This window comes from Strix uralensis, chromosome 14, assembly GCF_047716275.1.
Source record: "Strix uralensis isolate ZFMK-TIS-50842 chromosome 14, bStrUra1, whole genome shotgun sequence".
NCBI lineage: Eukaryota > Metazoa > Chordata > Aves > Strigiformes > Strigidae > Strix > Strix uralensis.
In genome coordinates, this window is record NC_133985.1 from 6,448,732 (window position 1) to 6,463,022 (window position 14,291).

General features: G+C 36.9%; 1 protein-coding gene across 2 annotated transcripts in view; it reads right to left on the reverse strand.

The window, feature by feature from the left end:
• The window catches only part of DOCK2 (dedicator of cytokinesis 2), a 203,938-nt gene that overhangs the window by 130,359 nt on the left and 59,288 nt on the right, over positions 1 to 14,291 (reverse strand). For both annotated transcript variants that reach the window (XM_074883294.1, XM_074883292.1), the window contains 2 exons: positions 9,361 to 9,509; positions 364 to 459 (listed from right to left, as the gene is read on the reverse strand). In XM_074883294.1, the coding sequence (XP_074739395.1) occupies positions 364 to 459; positions 9,361 to 9,509 (245 nt within the window). The remainder of the gene's footprint in view (positions 1 to 363; positions 460 to 9,360; positions 9,510 to 14,291) is intronic.

A 14,291-nucleotide genomic window follows, 5' to 3' on the forward strand; every position in this document is an offset into this window, starting at 1 on the left:
TTTTTTTTTTTCCTAGTTTTACAGACATTTCCACTTTACATTAGTAGATACACTATTTTCAATGTGTTAAAGTGTGCCCTTTATGCAGGTTTGTAAAACATTCTTCTTTTTGCAAACAGCAATTAAATTTAGATTTAGCATTTGGCTTTTTAAAGCATGCACAAATCTCGCAGTATTCACCTACACTTCAAAAGACACTACAGGGACACAGCTGAATGAAAAAAAGAATAAAGCTTTAGACCTCGTATTTTAAATCTAAAAAAGTCCACAAACAAGGACTCCACAGATACTGTATTTGCATTTTTTCAGGATAACTATAAAATTACTTTCAAGGCATTAAAAATACATTAGCATATGACTCACAATTAAAGGATCTTCTCGTCCCATTGTAATAACAGTTCTGTTCACTATGCGTAGTAACTGTACCATTATTTCTTGAATATGATGATAAGTTGATGCCTGTAAACAAAAACAAACGGTTTTGGTATTAAATCCGTATCTCTTGTAGAAGAGAGAAGAAACCAGTTATTTCCATGTTGACAGTTCAAGTTGTATAATATAATCATACTATTGAAAGAACACTAACTCTTGCTCACACTGCTCCTTAGTTTCATCAGTTTCAGTGGAACAATAATTTGAAGTGGCACTGTCCAATTTTAGCCCTATCTATCCCGCAACTACTTTTTGTTTCAAATAGTCACTCCCCATCCCTCACTCAAGGGACTTGTGTTATCCCAGTAACTGAGCAGCCTATAACATAATAGCAACACCCTGGCAATATATAACTGAGGCGAATTGTATCATCGTTCTCCACATCTGTCAATGGCCCTCAGGGTGGCCTGGAGCTCAGTAATATTCTTCGGTTGCAGTCACAAAGTATATAATTATTAAGGGAGAAAGTAATCTTCATTTCACTTTGCAGTTCTTGTGAAGGCACAAACTGAAGTCGGTCTGCTCTTTGGCCCTGGTCAATCTGGCTGGCTGAGAGCGCACTAGAGACCCGCGCCTGGCAGCACCAAGTGTTGAGTGATCTTTGCAGCCCAACGGCAAATATTCACTAACTCACATCAAATGACAAGTACCTCTGGCATGTAGCCTGCAAAAGGATATTTGATTATTTATTTGAAAACACTGAGCAGAGGGGTATAACCTTATATTCAACAATTTCACTGACCTTACTCTAATCACTAGACAACTTTGGAAAGTGTCCTGCAACAATCAAGGAAAGAAAAAGTCTAAACAAATGTCTAATAGAAATAAAAAAATATTAGGTTACACAAAACAAGGTACCTCTTTAACACCACATGTAGTATGAAAAGAACACCACAATCACAGAAGCCATGGTGATTTCTTAACAATATTTTAGTGGCTGAGCTCCAACACCACCCCAGGAAAAACTGCTTCTGACTCCGTTTTCCCTCTGAGACATCCAGCATTGTCTCCTTTCTTTCTCCTGTTTTGATTAACCTGGATCAGGCCAGCATGCCTTGAATACAGACCTTCCTCCTATCTAGCCATTTATTTACTATTACCATTTAGTTCTATTGTGTCCTTCAACTATGACACATGTAAGCTTAAATGATCTTCTTGTCTGTCACAGCATTTCAAAAGTTACTATATTCTATAAATGAACAATGTATTCACAGAATAATTTATTTGTGGTTGTTGTTTTCCTTTTTTAATTTAAATTTCTCTGGTGTGGTCCCACATTTTTAAAAAGACCACACCTGACAGTTGCTGCAGAGAAGACACATTTGTTGGAGTGCTTTCACAAAACCGCTTTCTCTTCCATCTCTCCTCTGCTTCCCAATAGGCAAACTTTAAGGTTTATGCCAATCAAATAATATTAAAACAATACAGTGCATTGTCTCTTTCTATTTTAAACGCACTGCAAATAACAGTGAAATTAAAAATAAAAACCTACAGTGCATTGTTGTGGGGCTAGAGATTCATCAGTAGCCCTACAACGAACCATATAAACCTAGTGGTACACTCCTGTTGTGACACATTCCTTGCTAATGCAGACATTCGCAAAACATCCCACACAGCCAAGGCAAAAAAAGCACCATTAAAGGGGAAGCCACATTAAACAAAGTAACTATGACAGATTTTTTTTTTTTGCTGATACTTCGTAATATTCATTTGAAGGTATGCAAAGCTACGTGGTATAACAGTGGCTCCCTTCTGACAATAGTCTCCAAAAGCACTAAAAGTCACAGCATGCACTTTGCAGACAGTATTTTCTTTTCACCCAGGAAAGATACTATGTCTCAGTGCAAGGAGTGCAACACTTAAATAGCCCCCTGGTTAGAACTCTGTCCATGCAGCCACCATGCCAAATGTCCAGATCAAAACTGGCATCTCAGCTGGAATTGTTATCTGCAGTGCTGCAAGAAATAGCGTATGACTCTATGATTTGGCCTCCATTGCAATTCAAGATATAGTCGTTAATCATAGCTGTTCTTATAATATTGATTACCACTGTAATTTAAAAAAAAAAAATCAACCGCCAGAAGTTGTAAACTACATAGTAGCACTTCTACACACTTTCCTTGGGCACAGGGAAGTCATTTATTAGTTTGACTTTTTTTTAAAATTTAAAGATAAGGGCTCTTATAACCTAACTTCATATCCTTCCACATTTCAGCGTGTGCTATACCATTATTAGCACCAGTTCAGAACATTACATAATGATTTTAACATTTAGCCATGACTTCATCATTAAAGATGAGCTCTATCCTAATTTCACAAGTAGCACATCACACACTTTTCCTGAAAAAAATTACATTATGCTCAGGTATGCAAAGGTTATTTTCTGCTAAGCCTTTGAATTCTCAGAAAAATGTTAGCAAATGATTTAAAATGGTTTCTTTTATGAAACTGAGACTGCCTTTCTTCTTGGTAATATATGAAACAATCAGGCATTCAATACTGACACCGCTAACTTAAAAATAGTTTTCACACATTGCCTATACACAAGATTTCAGCTTTTATTTTAACTAACAGTTTCTAGCTTCAGAAGGCAGTCTAGCAACCCACTGTAACAAGCATTTTCTTAGATCATATTTCACAAGGATTACATATGCTTTTTTAGTGAAACCTGGAAAACCCACAATTTGGCTGCAGTCCATTTGGTTAAACATAAGACTCTTCAGAAGCTAAATTAACAACTTGTACCATATATAAATGCTCCCTTGGAAAACATGAATTGTATTATTCCATTTTGTGGAATATGGTCATCAAAAACATATGCTTATCTTCACTGTTGAGAGGGATTTGCTAGGTAACCAAGCCACGAAACAATCAGAGCTCACAGGTGGTATACAGGTCAGCGGTAGGAAGTTTTCTCACAGAACTCAGATGCCTTCAGAGTCATTGATATTTCATCCTATCAATGATAGTCTACTTCCTGGCATGGGGCAGAGTGAGAAACGGAGAACGCCTTGACACTGTGCAAGCACTGTACAGCAATAACTAAAATTTCATTGGTGTGTTATCAGCATTGTTTTGATCACAAACCTAAAACACAGCACCATATGGGCTGCCACAAAGAAAATGAACTCTATACCAACCAGATTCAGTATGCTCACTCTTTTATGCATCCAGTTCTTTAACTTTGTGTTCCCCCTCTGCCATACATACAAAAAAAGAGTACTCATAAAAGGTTAAAGATTTTGTTTCTTTTTAAATCACGTAGCTCATAATCATGCATTGTTCTGACTGAAAATTGTCTGCAAAAGAACAAGGTAACTAGCCCTAAAAGAACATGCAGGTTCCCTGACTAAATTCCTTAGAAATTCTATTTTGCTAAAGTCTTAAGATCTGCCATAAGTTAGGCAAATGATTTACAAATTTCTGTACAACTCTAAAATGCTTCCAGACTTGTTTGCTAATGTAATCAGCAGCTTAAAATGCAGCTGCTGCCAATTACTGTGTGCACAGAACAGGAAAAGATTATACATCTCACTTCCACTTGTAGTCTCAACCAAGTTTTTATTTTAGATTCCAAAAGAAGGAGTTTACCATTACATTTAATTGTGTCAGCACTATAAACAAAAACTTGTTCTGATACAGTAAATGTTGAACTACAGGACATATGTCAGATTAGAGACAAAGTCATTTTAGGAAGGGCCATCAGATAGCATGTGTCCAAGTTGTTGTAAAGGGAGAAAAGGGAGGCAGTTTTAATTAAAACAGAAACAAAAAGTCACCAATTTCACCATGACCTTTGTCAACAACTTGCAGTTCTGAGCTCTAACTGTATTTCACAGGTGTTGAAAGCACACAGTGTGAAGCTGTGAAGCTAATTTAGACATGATTCACTCCAAACAATGTCATCTATGTCCAAAAGTTGTTTGTCTGTAGAAGCAATTTAAAACAAAATATAAGCATCTTATCCAGATGCATAACAATGACTGTCTATTCATAAAAATAAAGTCCTTAAGATAAACCACCATTCTTAACAAGGTACTTGCTACCTGCAGAACCCAGCACCTAGACGGCAGCTGAAGGAACAGTGTTTGAACACAAGGATCTGATGATTCACATGTTCCCACTGGCCAAACAACATAGGACAAAACAGTAGAGCGGAGCTGCTAATATCACAATAACTTTTCCTTTGACAAAGAGAATACATTCTTCAAAAATTCTGTAACAACTTCAATGATCACCTCACAATATAAATTTTGACCACACAAAACACAGAACTACTGCTACTTCTTTTCTGTCCTTTGAGTAAATTCTACTTCTGCTGATTTTCACAAGATAAATTCAATGCAAAAATATCAAAGTTAAGTTTACAAAAAGTTTAAAACACTAATCCAAAACCAGACTTCTCTATTGAGATGGAAAAATGGAAGAAATACAGACAAGATGTCGGTGTTTTCAAGACAAAGCTTACAATTAATATTGTAAAGTGCATCTGCCACAAACACCCGAAGGTTTCTCCCCCAGCGGGTCAAATCATCCATTTTCTTAGAAAGATACTAAGAGATACAGGAAAGGAATTGTTCAATAGAAAATTGTATTAATCCTAAGGTTCAAGTGCAATCCCATAAGAACTGATATGGTTAATTACCAAAACGATTCTCTATATCTAGATCACCCTGAATGAAGGCATTCTGAAGGAGACCACCTCAATAGTAGTATCATCATAATCTAGTGAACCATTTCCATTTGCCTGCACAAGTATGGGATACTAAGTATATCCCATTGCAAGTCACAACTGTATATCCTTGAGACAAGATTTCTCACTTCAGCTGGAAAGTAAACATCTATGTTGCACTCAAGAGAAATCTGCACTGTCTCTTAAAGACAAGTTACTGTCTGATGCCTTAGATACTGCTGTATTGAAGGTGTTACCTTACTTTGGTCTTTATTTCTCCTTCAGATAAGTCATCTCAAAAGCAGATTTTTAGTACTAAGTCAGGACCAGTGTTTAGCATAGCTAAAAAAATGAGACCATGACCCATGGATTCTGTCAAGGAAAGAAACTACTCATGCTAGTCACGCATTTGCTGCTGTAGTTAAAAAAACCCAGTCTTTATTTAATGACATATACCTTAACATATCCATGTTGTCTCTGATCAGCAATTGTATTGCCAGAAGGCATGCCAGGGTATGTCTTTTTCTCAACAGAAACATCTGGTTCTTCTGCTGATATCCTAACTATTCTACAATGTTTCTTATACTCATGAATACGATGCCTCCAGAGGAGTTTATTATGCTGATAGCACTACTGGATTTAAACCTACTTACTCCAAGGGACTTTTCTCCTTATATTAGAATTTAATGAGTATTTATTGCAAAAGCAATCTGTAATTAGTTGCCACCCAAACACCCTCACAGACAATCTCCAGTTTACAAGTTACCTTCCTTAAAAAAAGCTACTGAAGAAATGCCACTTGCTTCAAACAAATGTGAATTGCAGGGCGGGGGGGGGGGGGGGGGCAGTGGGAGGGGGATTTCAAATGTGTTGTAAATTCTCAGCAATTTTCATGACATAATGGGTTACATGTTGCCTAAAAAGCCATCGTTTGTCATAATGCAAAAAGCTTTACTTGGCTACCTCCTTCAACAGGAATAAAAGCACAAAATGCATGACATGCTTTCAATCAACATCATTCTATACAAATTACATAAATTTAATTGGACTGTTGAAAGACTGAAGTCCAAACCTGTGAAGAGTACAATCACCCATTAAACCTCTGGTTTCCAGCTGTGTTTCAACATACACATCATACTGATCAGGGGAAAAAAAAAACTAACAAAAAAAATCCTGTTATTGAAGATAATGTTCTCCACAATGATAAAAAGCATTTAATTTTAAACACAGCTAAACATTTGCGTAATATCCAGGGAGAGTATCTGAAGGAAAAAAATTAAGAGCTTCTGAAAAGCTCTCAGCAGCACCACAGTAACCAAGTATTTTTCAACTAAAATGCTCCCATATGAAATTTTAAGTATTTGTCTATTTTTTTTTTTAAGTCCTTAAGGCATATATACATTAATGCACTCCCAGAACTGTGCAAAACCAGGACTTACAAACTTCTCAAACATGGAATTTATTGAAACAAACACTTTTTTCCATCATCTTGGCACTTCATTTACACCTTATTACTATAGACACTTCTAGAGGACATGCATCAGTTCAGGTATAGGTCATCTTCCATTCCTCAAGCTTTATGTTTTTACTAATATTGAGGAATAATAAAAAAAAGAATAATCTATCTGTACTTCAAAATGGTTTTTTCCCCCCAGATGGAAACTTGCAAGCATTTCCAAAAGTGAACAAAAATATTTATTAGCAAGAAATCTACTTTTGTGCCAACAGTCACACTTCAAATATGAATAAGGTTGAAAGGGTGTTTCTCTTTAGAAACAGTAATTCGAGAAATAAATAAAATGAGACGCCTTCTAAAAAAGCCTACATCTTCAAATGTTTCTTCTCTGGAAAACAGCCCATCATGTTTCTACACGATTCTGGATATGTCAGTTCCTACTCTTGGAAACTGGACAAGTTACAATCTACAAAATAGTTGTCAGACTGCATGAGGCTACATATAAGTATACCAAGCAACAAGAATTTGACTACTTCTGCGTATGTTCTCACTCATGCAAACACGGGTTACAAACCTGTACTTTCAGTCGGCACTGACAACTCTTTGACCTGTCAGCTACTGCTGCTATAGGCAGTAACTGTTATAATAAACTTAAATTACGTGGCACACATGCAGAAAGTATTAACCCATCTTGTTTTACCACTGCATTTCACCTTTTCAAGTATACAGTAACGAAACTGGTTTACTTCACATTATCGCCCTATAAACTTATAACTTCACTCTGCCCTATCATGCTTTCACCATTTCTCCTATGAATTCCATTTGAAATTCAAATGTTCAATACCTTTTAAGTATCACCTTGTATCGACCCTCCTGAAGTGCTTATGCCTAAAACAATGAGAAAAATAGCTCATAATACCCATTAAAACATTGCCCTGTGCAGTCAAGCCTCTTCAGTTCCACACTCAAAGATTTTTATGAAACCAAGCAACATGCTAGTAATGATTTCATTACTAGAAAATAATCCAAGAAGCCATAGTGAAAAGTTACTAAAATAACAACTTGCCTTCATCCAACGCCTGCAAAGTTTGAACACCTGTATCAGAAAACTATAGCTCAGGAGAAATCAGCACATACTCACAGGAGAAATTACAACTTTCCTAATCTAATTTATTATGAGGTTTTCTCAGAATAACTTCCTCAAATTATTGTGAAACTTCATTGAATAACCTACTCCTCGTTAAAAAACAAGGGACTAAAAAGTCAATTCAATATTCTCTCAAATGGAGAACAACAACTACCCAGATCACAATATCTACAGTGCTCAAAAACTTCAGGAGCCAAGAAAGAAACTACAAACTCAAAATGAAGTATAGTTAAGAGTAACCTGTTTTACAAAGACATTGCTGAAAGCAGAAACCATAAGTTACAACATCTGTACACTGAAGAACATTTATTTCGGAAACTACAAAGGTTTTAATAAAAGATAGAAGATTAAATATGAAGATTATTCTGAATACTTAGAATAATCATAGAATCACAGAACGGTTTGGGTTGGAAGGGACCTTAAAGATCACCTAGTTCCAACCCCTCTACCATGGGCAGGGACACCTTCCACTAGCCCAGGTTGCTCAAAGCCCCGTCCAACCTGGCCTTGAACACTGTCAGGGAGGGGGCAGCCACAGCTTCTCTGGGAAACCTGTGCCAGTGCCTCACCACCCTCACAGGAGAGAATTTCTTCCTTATATCTAATCTAAATCTCCCCTCTTTCAGTTTAAAACTGTTACCCCTCATCCTATCCCCACACTCCCTGATAAAGGTCCCTCCCCACCTTTCCTGTAGCCCCTTTAATCACTAGCAGGCCACTCTAAGGCCTCCCCCGAGCCTTCTCTTCTCCAGGCTGAACACCCCCAACTCTCTCAGCCTGTCCTCACAGGGGAGGTGCTCCAGCCCCTGATCACCTCGTGGCCTCCTCTGGAACCACTTGAGCAGGTCCATGTCCTTCTGCTGTTGGTGCCCCCAGAGCTGGACACACACTGCAGGGGGGTCTCACAAGAGCAGACTAGAGGGGGAGAATCCCCTCCCTCACCCTGCTGGCCACACTGCTCTTGATGCAGCCCAGAACATGGTTGGCTTTCTGGGCTGCAAGCGCACATTATCAGCTCATGTCCAGCTTTTCACCCACCAGTAACCCCAAGTCTTCTCCACAAGGCTGTTCTCAACCCCTTCATCCCCCAGCCTGTATTGATACTGGGGGTTGCCCTGACCCAAGCTCAGGACCTTGCACTTGGCCTTGTTGAACCTGATGAGCTTCACATAGGCCCACCTCTTGAGGTTGTCCAGGTCCCTCTGTACTGCACCCAGTCCCCCAGGCATGTCAATGACACTACTCAGCTTGGTGTCACCAATACCATCAATACTCAGCTTGGTGATATAATATCCTAATTCATTTCAGTATATATTCCATTGATCTCTACCAGTCAAAACTAAAAGTGCCTAAACCTCTGCTAGGAAAAAACACAGCAGCCTCACTACTTTTAATAATACTATGGTGATTTACAGCAGCTGACTAAAGAACATAAAATTGAGTAATAAAAAAAGATAGCATAGATTTTAGTACTTCATGTTTAATACCTCAACTGCCCTTTCACTTAAGTTTATGAAAAATAGGAGAAAAGTTCAGTTTGCCACTCACTTGTATTAAAAATTTAACTGAGATTCATTAGCATCAATAATTTACTACCTAATCAGCTCAGGCTTACAACAGACTTGGGCCATCTACATCATCATCAGTACTTACAGGGTCTTGGCAGCTCAGAACCTCCAGAATGCTATTGAGTAATTCAACACAGTACTTCTTCTCTTGGACCTGGAGCTGCTGATCTTCCTTCTGTTCCAATAATTCCTTCAGCTCTTTTGTAATCACAGGAAGCAGAATGTCCCTGCATTCTAAAAGAAAGCAAATTATCTTAAGAACAAATCTAAATCAAGTGCAAATAAACCCTCCTTCAAAGAGTGAAACACCATATGCTTTAGCAGCTACAGTCCCTTCCAATGTGGAGTTGTTGATTTTCCAATCACGCCTCAGGGATACTCAAACCTGTGTGATATTTCTGTATATCAACAGTACTTCTCATATGAAAACCACAACTTCCTCATAAAAATAATTTGCTTCAATTAAATTCTGAAGGCTGTTTAGCTTGACCCAAACACTTTTGGACTAATTACTCACTCTCACTTTACGTACAAAGCACCTGGAAATAAGCTATGTTTAAGTAGTGATAGGGTTTTAATGTAAGAAAAATATAGTCATTAAATCATTCTTTCTGAAAATAAGACACAAACAGCAACAGAATTGTTCTACGTGCACCATTTTGAAACATACCTCTAAGAATACAACAAAAGAATGCAGTCAAGGAAAAGACTAGTGAAAGGCCTATCAAGCCTATGAGAGCAAGAGCTGTGAATACATTCATCCTTACTTAAATCTAAGGAAGCTGACACAAATAAGTTTTATCTCGATGTCACTTCTACATTGACTTTTTAAGAGAGGTGCTTATAGGAAGTGCTGGAATGGCAACATGCACAAATTGGAAATAACTTCAATGAAGGCACTATCTATCTAGGAAAAAAGATACAAAAGACTTTATTTTTTTTTCTCATTTAATTGATACATGCCACTGAGTGATTTAAGTAGGAACTTACTTGTACAGTGCTATGTAATTAAAGAGAGTACAGCACAACAGCGTGAATAACGCTGAGCAGATGCTTCAAAGATCTGTTATATTTATGAAAATAACCTGGGAAGACAACAGAGCTAGATGTAGCTTCAAAGGTTCCACCTCTGAACAAAATTTGTATAGAACTACAGAACCATTCTAATCACAGACAGTGAGCTGAAGTTCTTACTCATTTACACTCAACTGATTTCTTATTGCTTAAAATTCTTGTCTTAACTGTCTGAAAACATATTTATTGGATATTATTTTCTATCAATACCACATATCACAGTTTCTGAAAAAATTATAGAAGAAAACTAGAAAAGTTCTTAATTACTGCAAACAAAAATTAAAATGTGTTTTTTTATTTTTTCTTTTAAGATTTATTTAGAACACCTTTACACGGACATACAGCATACTCACTGATAAACAAGTGGAGTGTGAGATGTGGTGCAACTGTATCCAATGTGATTTAAAACAAGCCAGGGGCTCAGAATCCCCCAATAACAAGGGTGCTAGTACAGGAAAAACAGGAGGGAAAGAAAGAACAGAGGAAAAGAATGGGAAGTAGATTATAAATTTCTGAATTTTGCAGATGAAGCAACAGCAGCTATACGTGCAGATTATTCTTATTTCAAGTAACAGCTCCAAGGCATATAAAGCCAGGAGCTTTTAATCAGATCTAAAGGGCATCATAATTTCTTGCCTCAGAAAGTACCTCTACTCTTGATAATGCCACAACATGAATAAAAAGCTGTTTAGCTAATTTTCTATAACCCCTTGTTTCAAGCTACAAGAGCAATCTTACTCAACGTCTAAATTACAAACTCACTAGTAATACAGAAGTTAAAGAACACAAGACCTCTTCAAAGAGCAGCATAAAAGGAAATTTCACACAGCTTATAGTTCATTTATGTGACCAATTCTGCACATAGACAAGCTTCCTGCACTTAATGCAGGTCACAGACTACCCCTCTGATTCAGAAACCAAATAGCTGCACTTATAAAGCACTTAGAGCATAGTAGCAGGGCATACTAACACACCTAAAACACATCAGTGTGGATTTGTGTCCATGGAGACAGAGGAAAACTCCCCCCCAAAAGTCATCAATACTGATAGATTTGTAGTCACCAGCTGTAGACATCCAACATTACTGGTTTCTCAAACTGAGATGTAATTTCATAATTATCAAATTGTTTCTTGATTGGCTCATAGGAACCACTTCTAATAACTAATTATAAATACAACAAATACAGTGCCATTAGATTCTTGACCAAAAACTAAACCAAAGAACCATTATTAGCAACGTTAAAAGTTATATGCAATGTTTAAAACTTGCTGAAATGTGATAATGCGCTTTTTTTTTTTTTTTACAAAAAAGGGTTTATTTGTTTGTTGCAAAAGAAAAATTCACATGGGACTGCAGTGGATTTTCAGTCTGTTACTGAAAGTTGGCATGCATTTAACAGATTTTCAAGTGGATCAGACAGAAAAAAAAATTAAAAATGGACCTACAACTGAAACAGTTGTGAAGACAGTCAACCAGTGGAATGAACAGGTTACCCAGTTTCTGGCTTTGGAGGTTTTCAACACCTAACCAGAACAAGCCCAGGACAACTTGATCTGACCTCACAGTTGACTCCAATTTGAGTGGGAGGCTGGACTAGACACATTCTCAGGTTCTTTCCAACTTGAACTATGAGCCTTTACTGCAAAAACTGCTGATTAATGGTACCATAGCAGTAACTTGGTGGACTGCAAATGACCTCTCGCTATTCCTCTTCTGATAACAAGTGCCAGCACACAGCCAGAAACTTACAGCAGATTGCTAGATCTGGAATCTTTGGAAAATGAATGGAGACTATCAGAAAATTAGGAACAAAGATACATCTCTACATATGTACTTATATACGTAAATCATGACATTTTTACAGCTTGTCATTTTTTTCATCCGTAAACTCAAACAAAAAGGTTTCCTATACCAGAAGAGATGACATCAAAATCATGACTCTAAAGACAGATGGGAGAAACCTATTTCTTGCCAATTCAGTCCATAGCACTTGCACAGCATCTGTGAAGACGCAAAAAAACCTGCTTCACATATAATTAACCTGTATGAAAATACACATGCAGCAAGCACTGAGGGACACCAAAAATTCAATTTCTCTTTCCTGATACCCACTCTGCCTCATCCCTGGCTTCCTCTTCAGATTCTCTAACTGCATGCAAGGTATGCTGAAGGAATGATTCATCACAAGCTAAATGCCTCACCTTTCCTATAGCACTGTGGTTTTAATACACTAACCCAAATGAGAGGCAATAAACCTCATCTGCATACAGTATCGCTGTACATACTTGTCTGCAGCTGTATCTACTTCTACACTTGGCAGCATTTTCTTCACAAGTTCTCTGCTCTAAATCTGTGTACAAACTCCACTTTTTATAAGGATGCCTAACTATTATAACTATTCTGCAATAGACACAGTAACAGCTACAATTAATACAACGTGAAGATGGACATATTTAAACAAACACATTCAACCTTTAACTAATCTGCAGTCACATGTGATAGGAATACAGATTCCAAATAAACAGCATGTAAGAAATTTAGCTGGCAACTCTCTTCTCATAGCTACCATTCCTCAAAATGGTGACTTAAAAATATTTCCACTTCAAAAAAAATCAGCAGCGACTGCTATACTAGCAGGCCTGTTCATAAGAGCAAAATTCAAAGCCATATCAAATTACATGACATCTCAGCCACTTTTCACCACTCAAAGAGGATGGAACGTTATATGCACATATCAGTTTTGCAACTGCCAGGATAAACATACTTATTGCCTCCACTCCTCCAAAATAATATCCAGCTCAATTTTTAAGCCATTAAGACCTTCCTTGAAATGTCTGACAGTGAGAAAACATAAAAATTCTCTTTGGGTAGCTTTTAAAGTTACTGGATAATAAATCATAATAAAGATCTATACTTAATGAATTTTATTTCTAAAGTAAATTAAGAGACTAGACTGAACAAATTCACTGATCAAGGGGAAGCCTGTATTTTAGCTAAAGTACATGTTAAATTTGTACTCCTACAGAAAAAAGCTAGGATTTCAAAGTAGGTATTATATCAGTCACTAAATTACATCTGACTTCACATGCCAGTGATATCCATTTGACCAATTATCAGGAAGTGTAGAGATCACCATGAGTTACAAGTTCCACTGGACACCTTGAAGAGGAGAGCAAGTAAACTTCATTGAATTTAAAACTCCTCCACACCAGGGTTTCAGAGGCCGTTTAAAATGCCCGCTGTTGTCTATAACTCATTTAAAAACCACATACACATGTATTTTGGTAAAAAAATGAGTCTTTGACATAATTCTTGTTCTGCATAAAGCCATTCCATACTTCCCAAACATTAACAAAGAAGGGCTTTTTGCATAGACAAAATTCTCCTGTTGTACTGAGACAGCTGAGGCAGAAGGTACAATTGATTTCCTCCAGTTTTAAGAGCTAAGTACTCTATAAGCTTCATTAGTCCCAGTTGTACTTTGCATTATAAATTAAAATTTGATCCATACTTGATACATACAGAATCTATTAAAAGGATATGCAACTGATCAATTATTTACAGTGCATTTGCAGATGTGAACAATGTTGAAGTGTCAAGCTACAGAGAAATTCAAAGGCCATTTAACTAGCCTTAGCTATATTATTTCCTTTAAAAAAAGGACCTACCAAACAAAACAAACCTGCAATTGTGATTAATGGAAAAATTGTTCAATGTATTTTTATAAGCAAATTTTATTTTTGGTGTTAATTATATTGGTTTAGATTAAAACTATATGACTGTATTTTGTGAGCTGCTGCTAAACTCAGCTTGTTAAGGCAGTACAGGAATATTACTTCATTTTGTGTGTACTAAACAATGCAGGTAATGTACTTCTAGAACATTATTCATAAACAGAAGACAATAGTCTTACAAAAGGAAAATTAACTAGGTTTTACAAG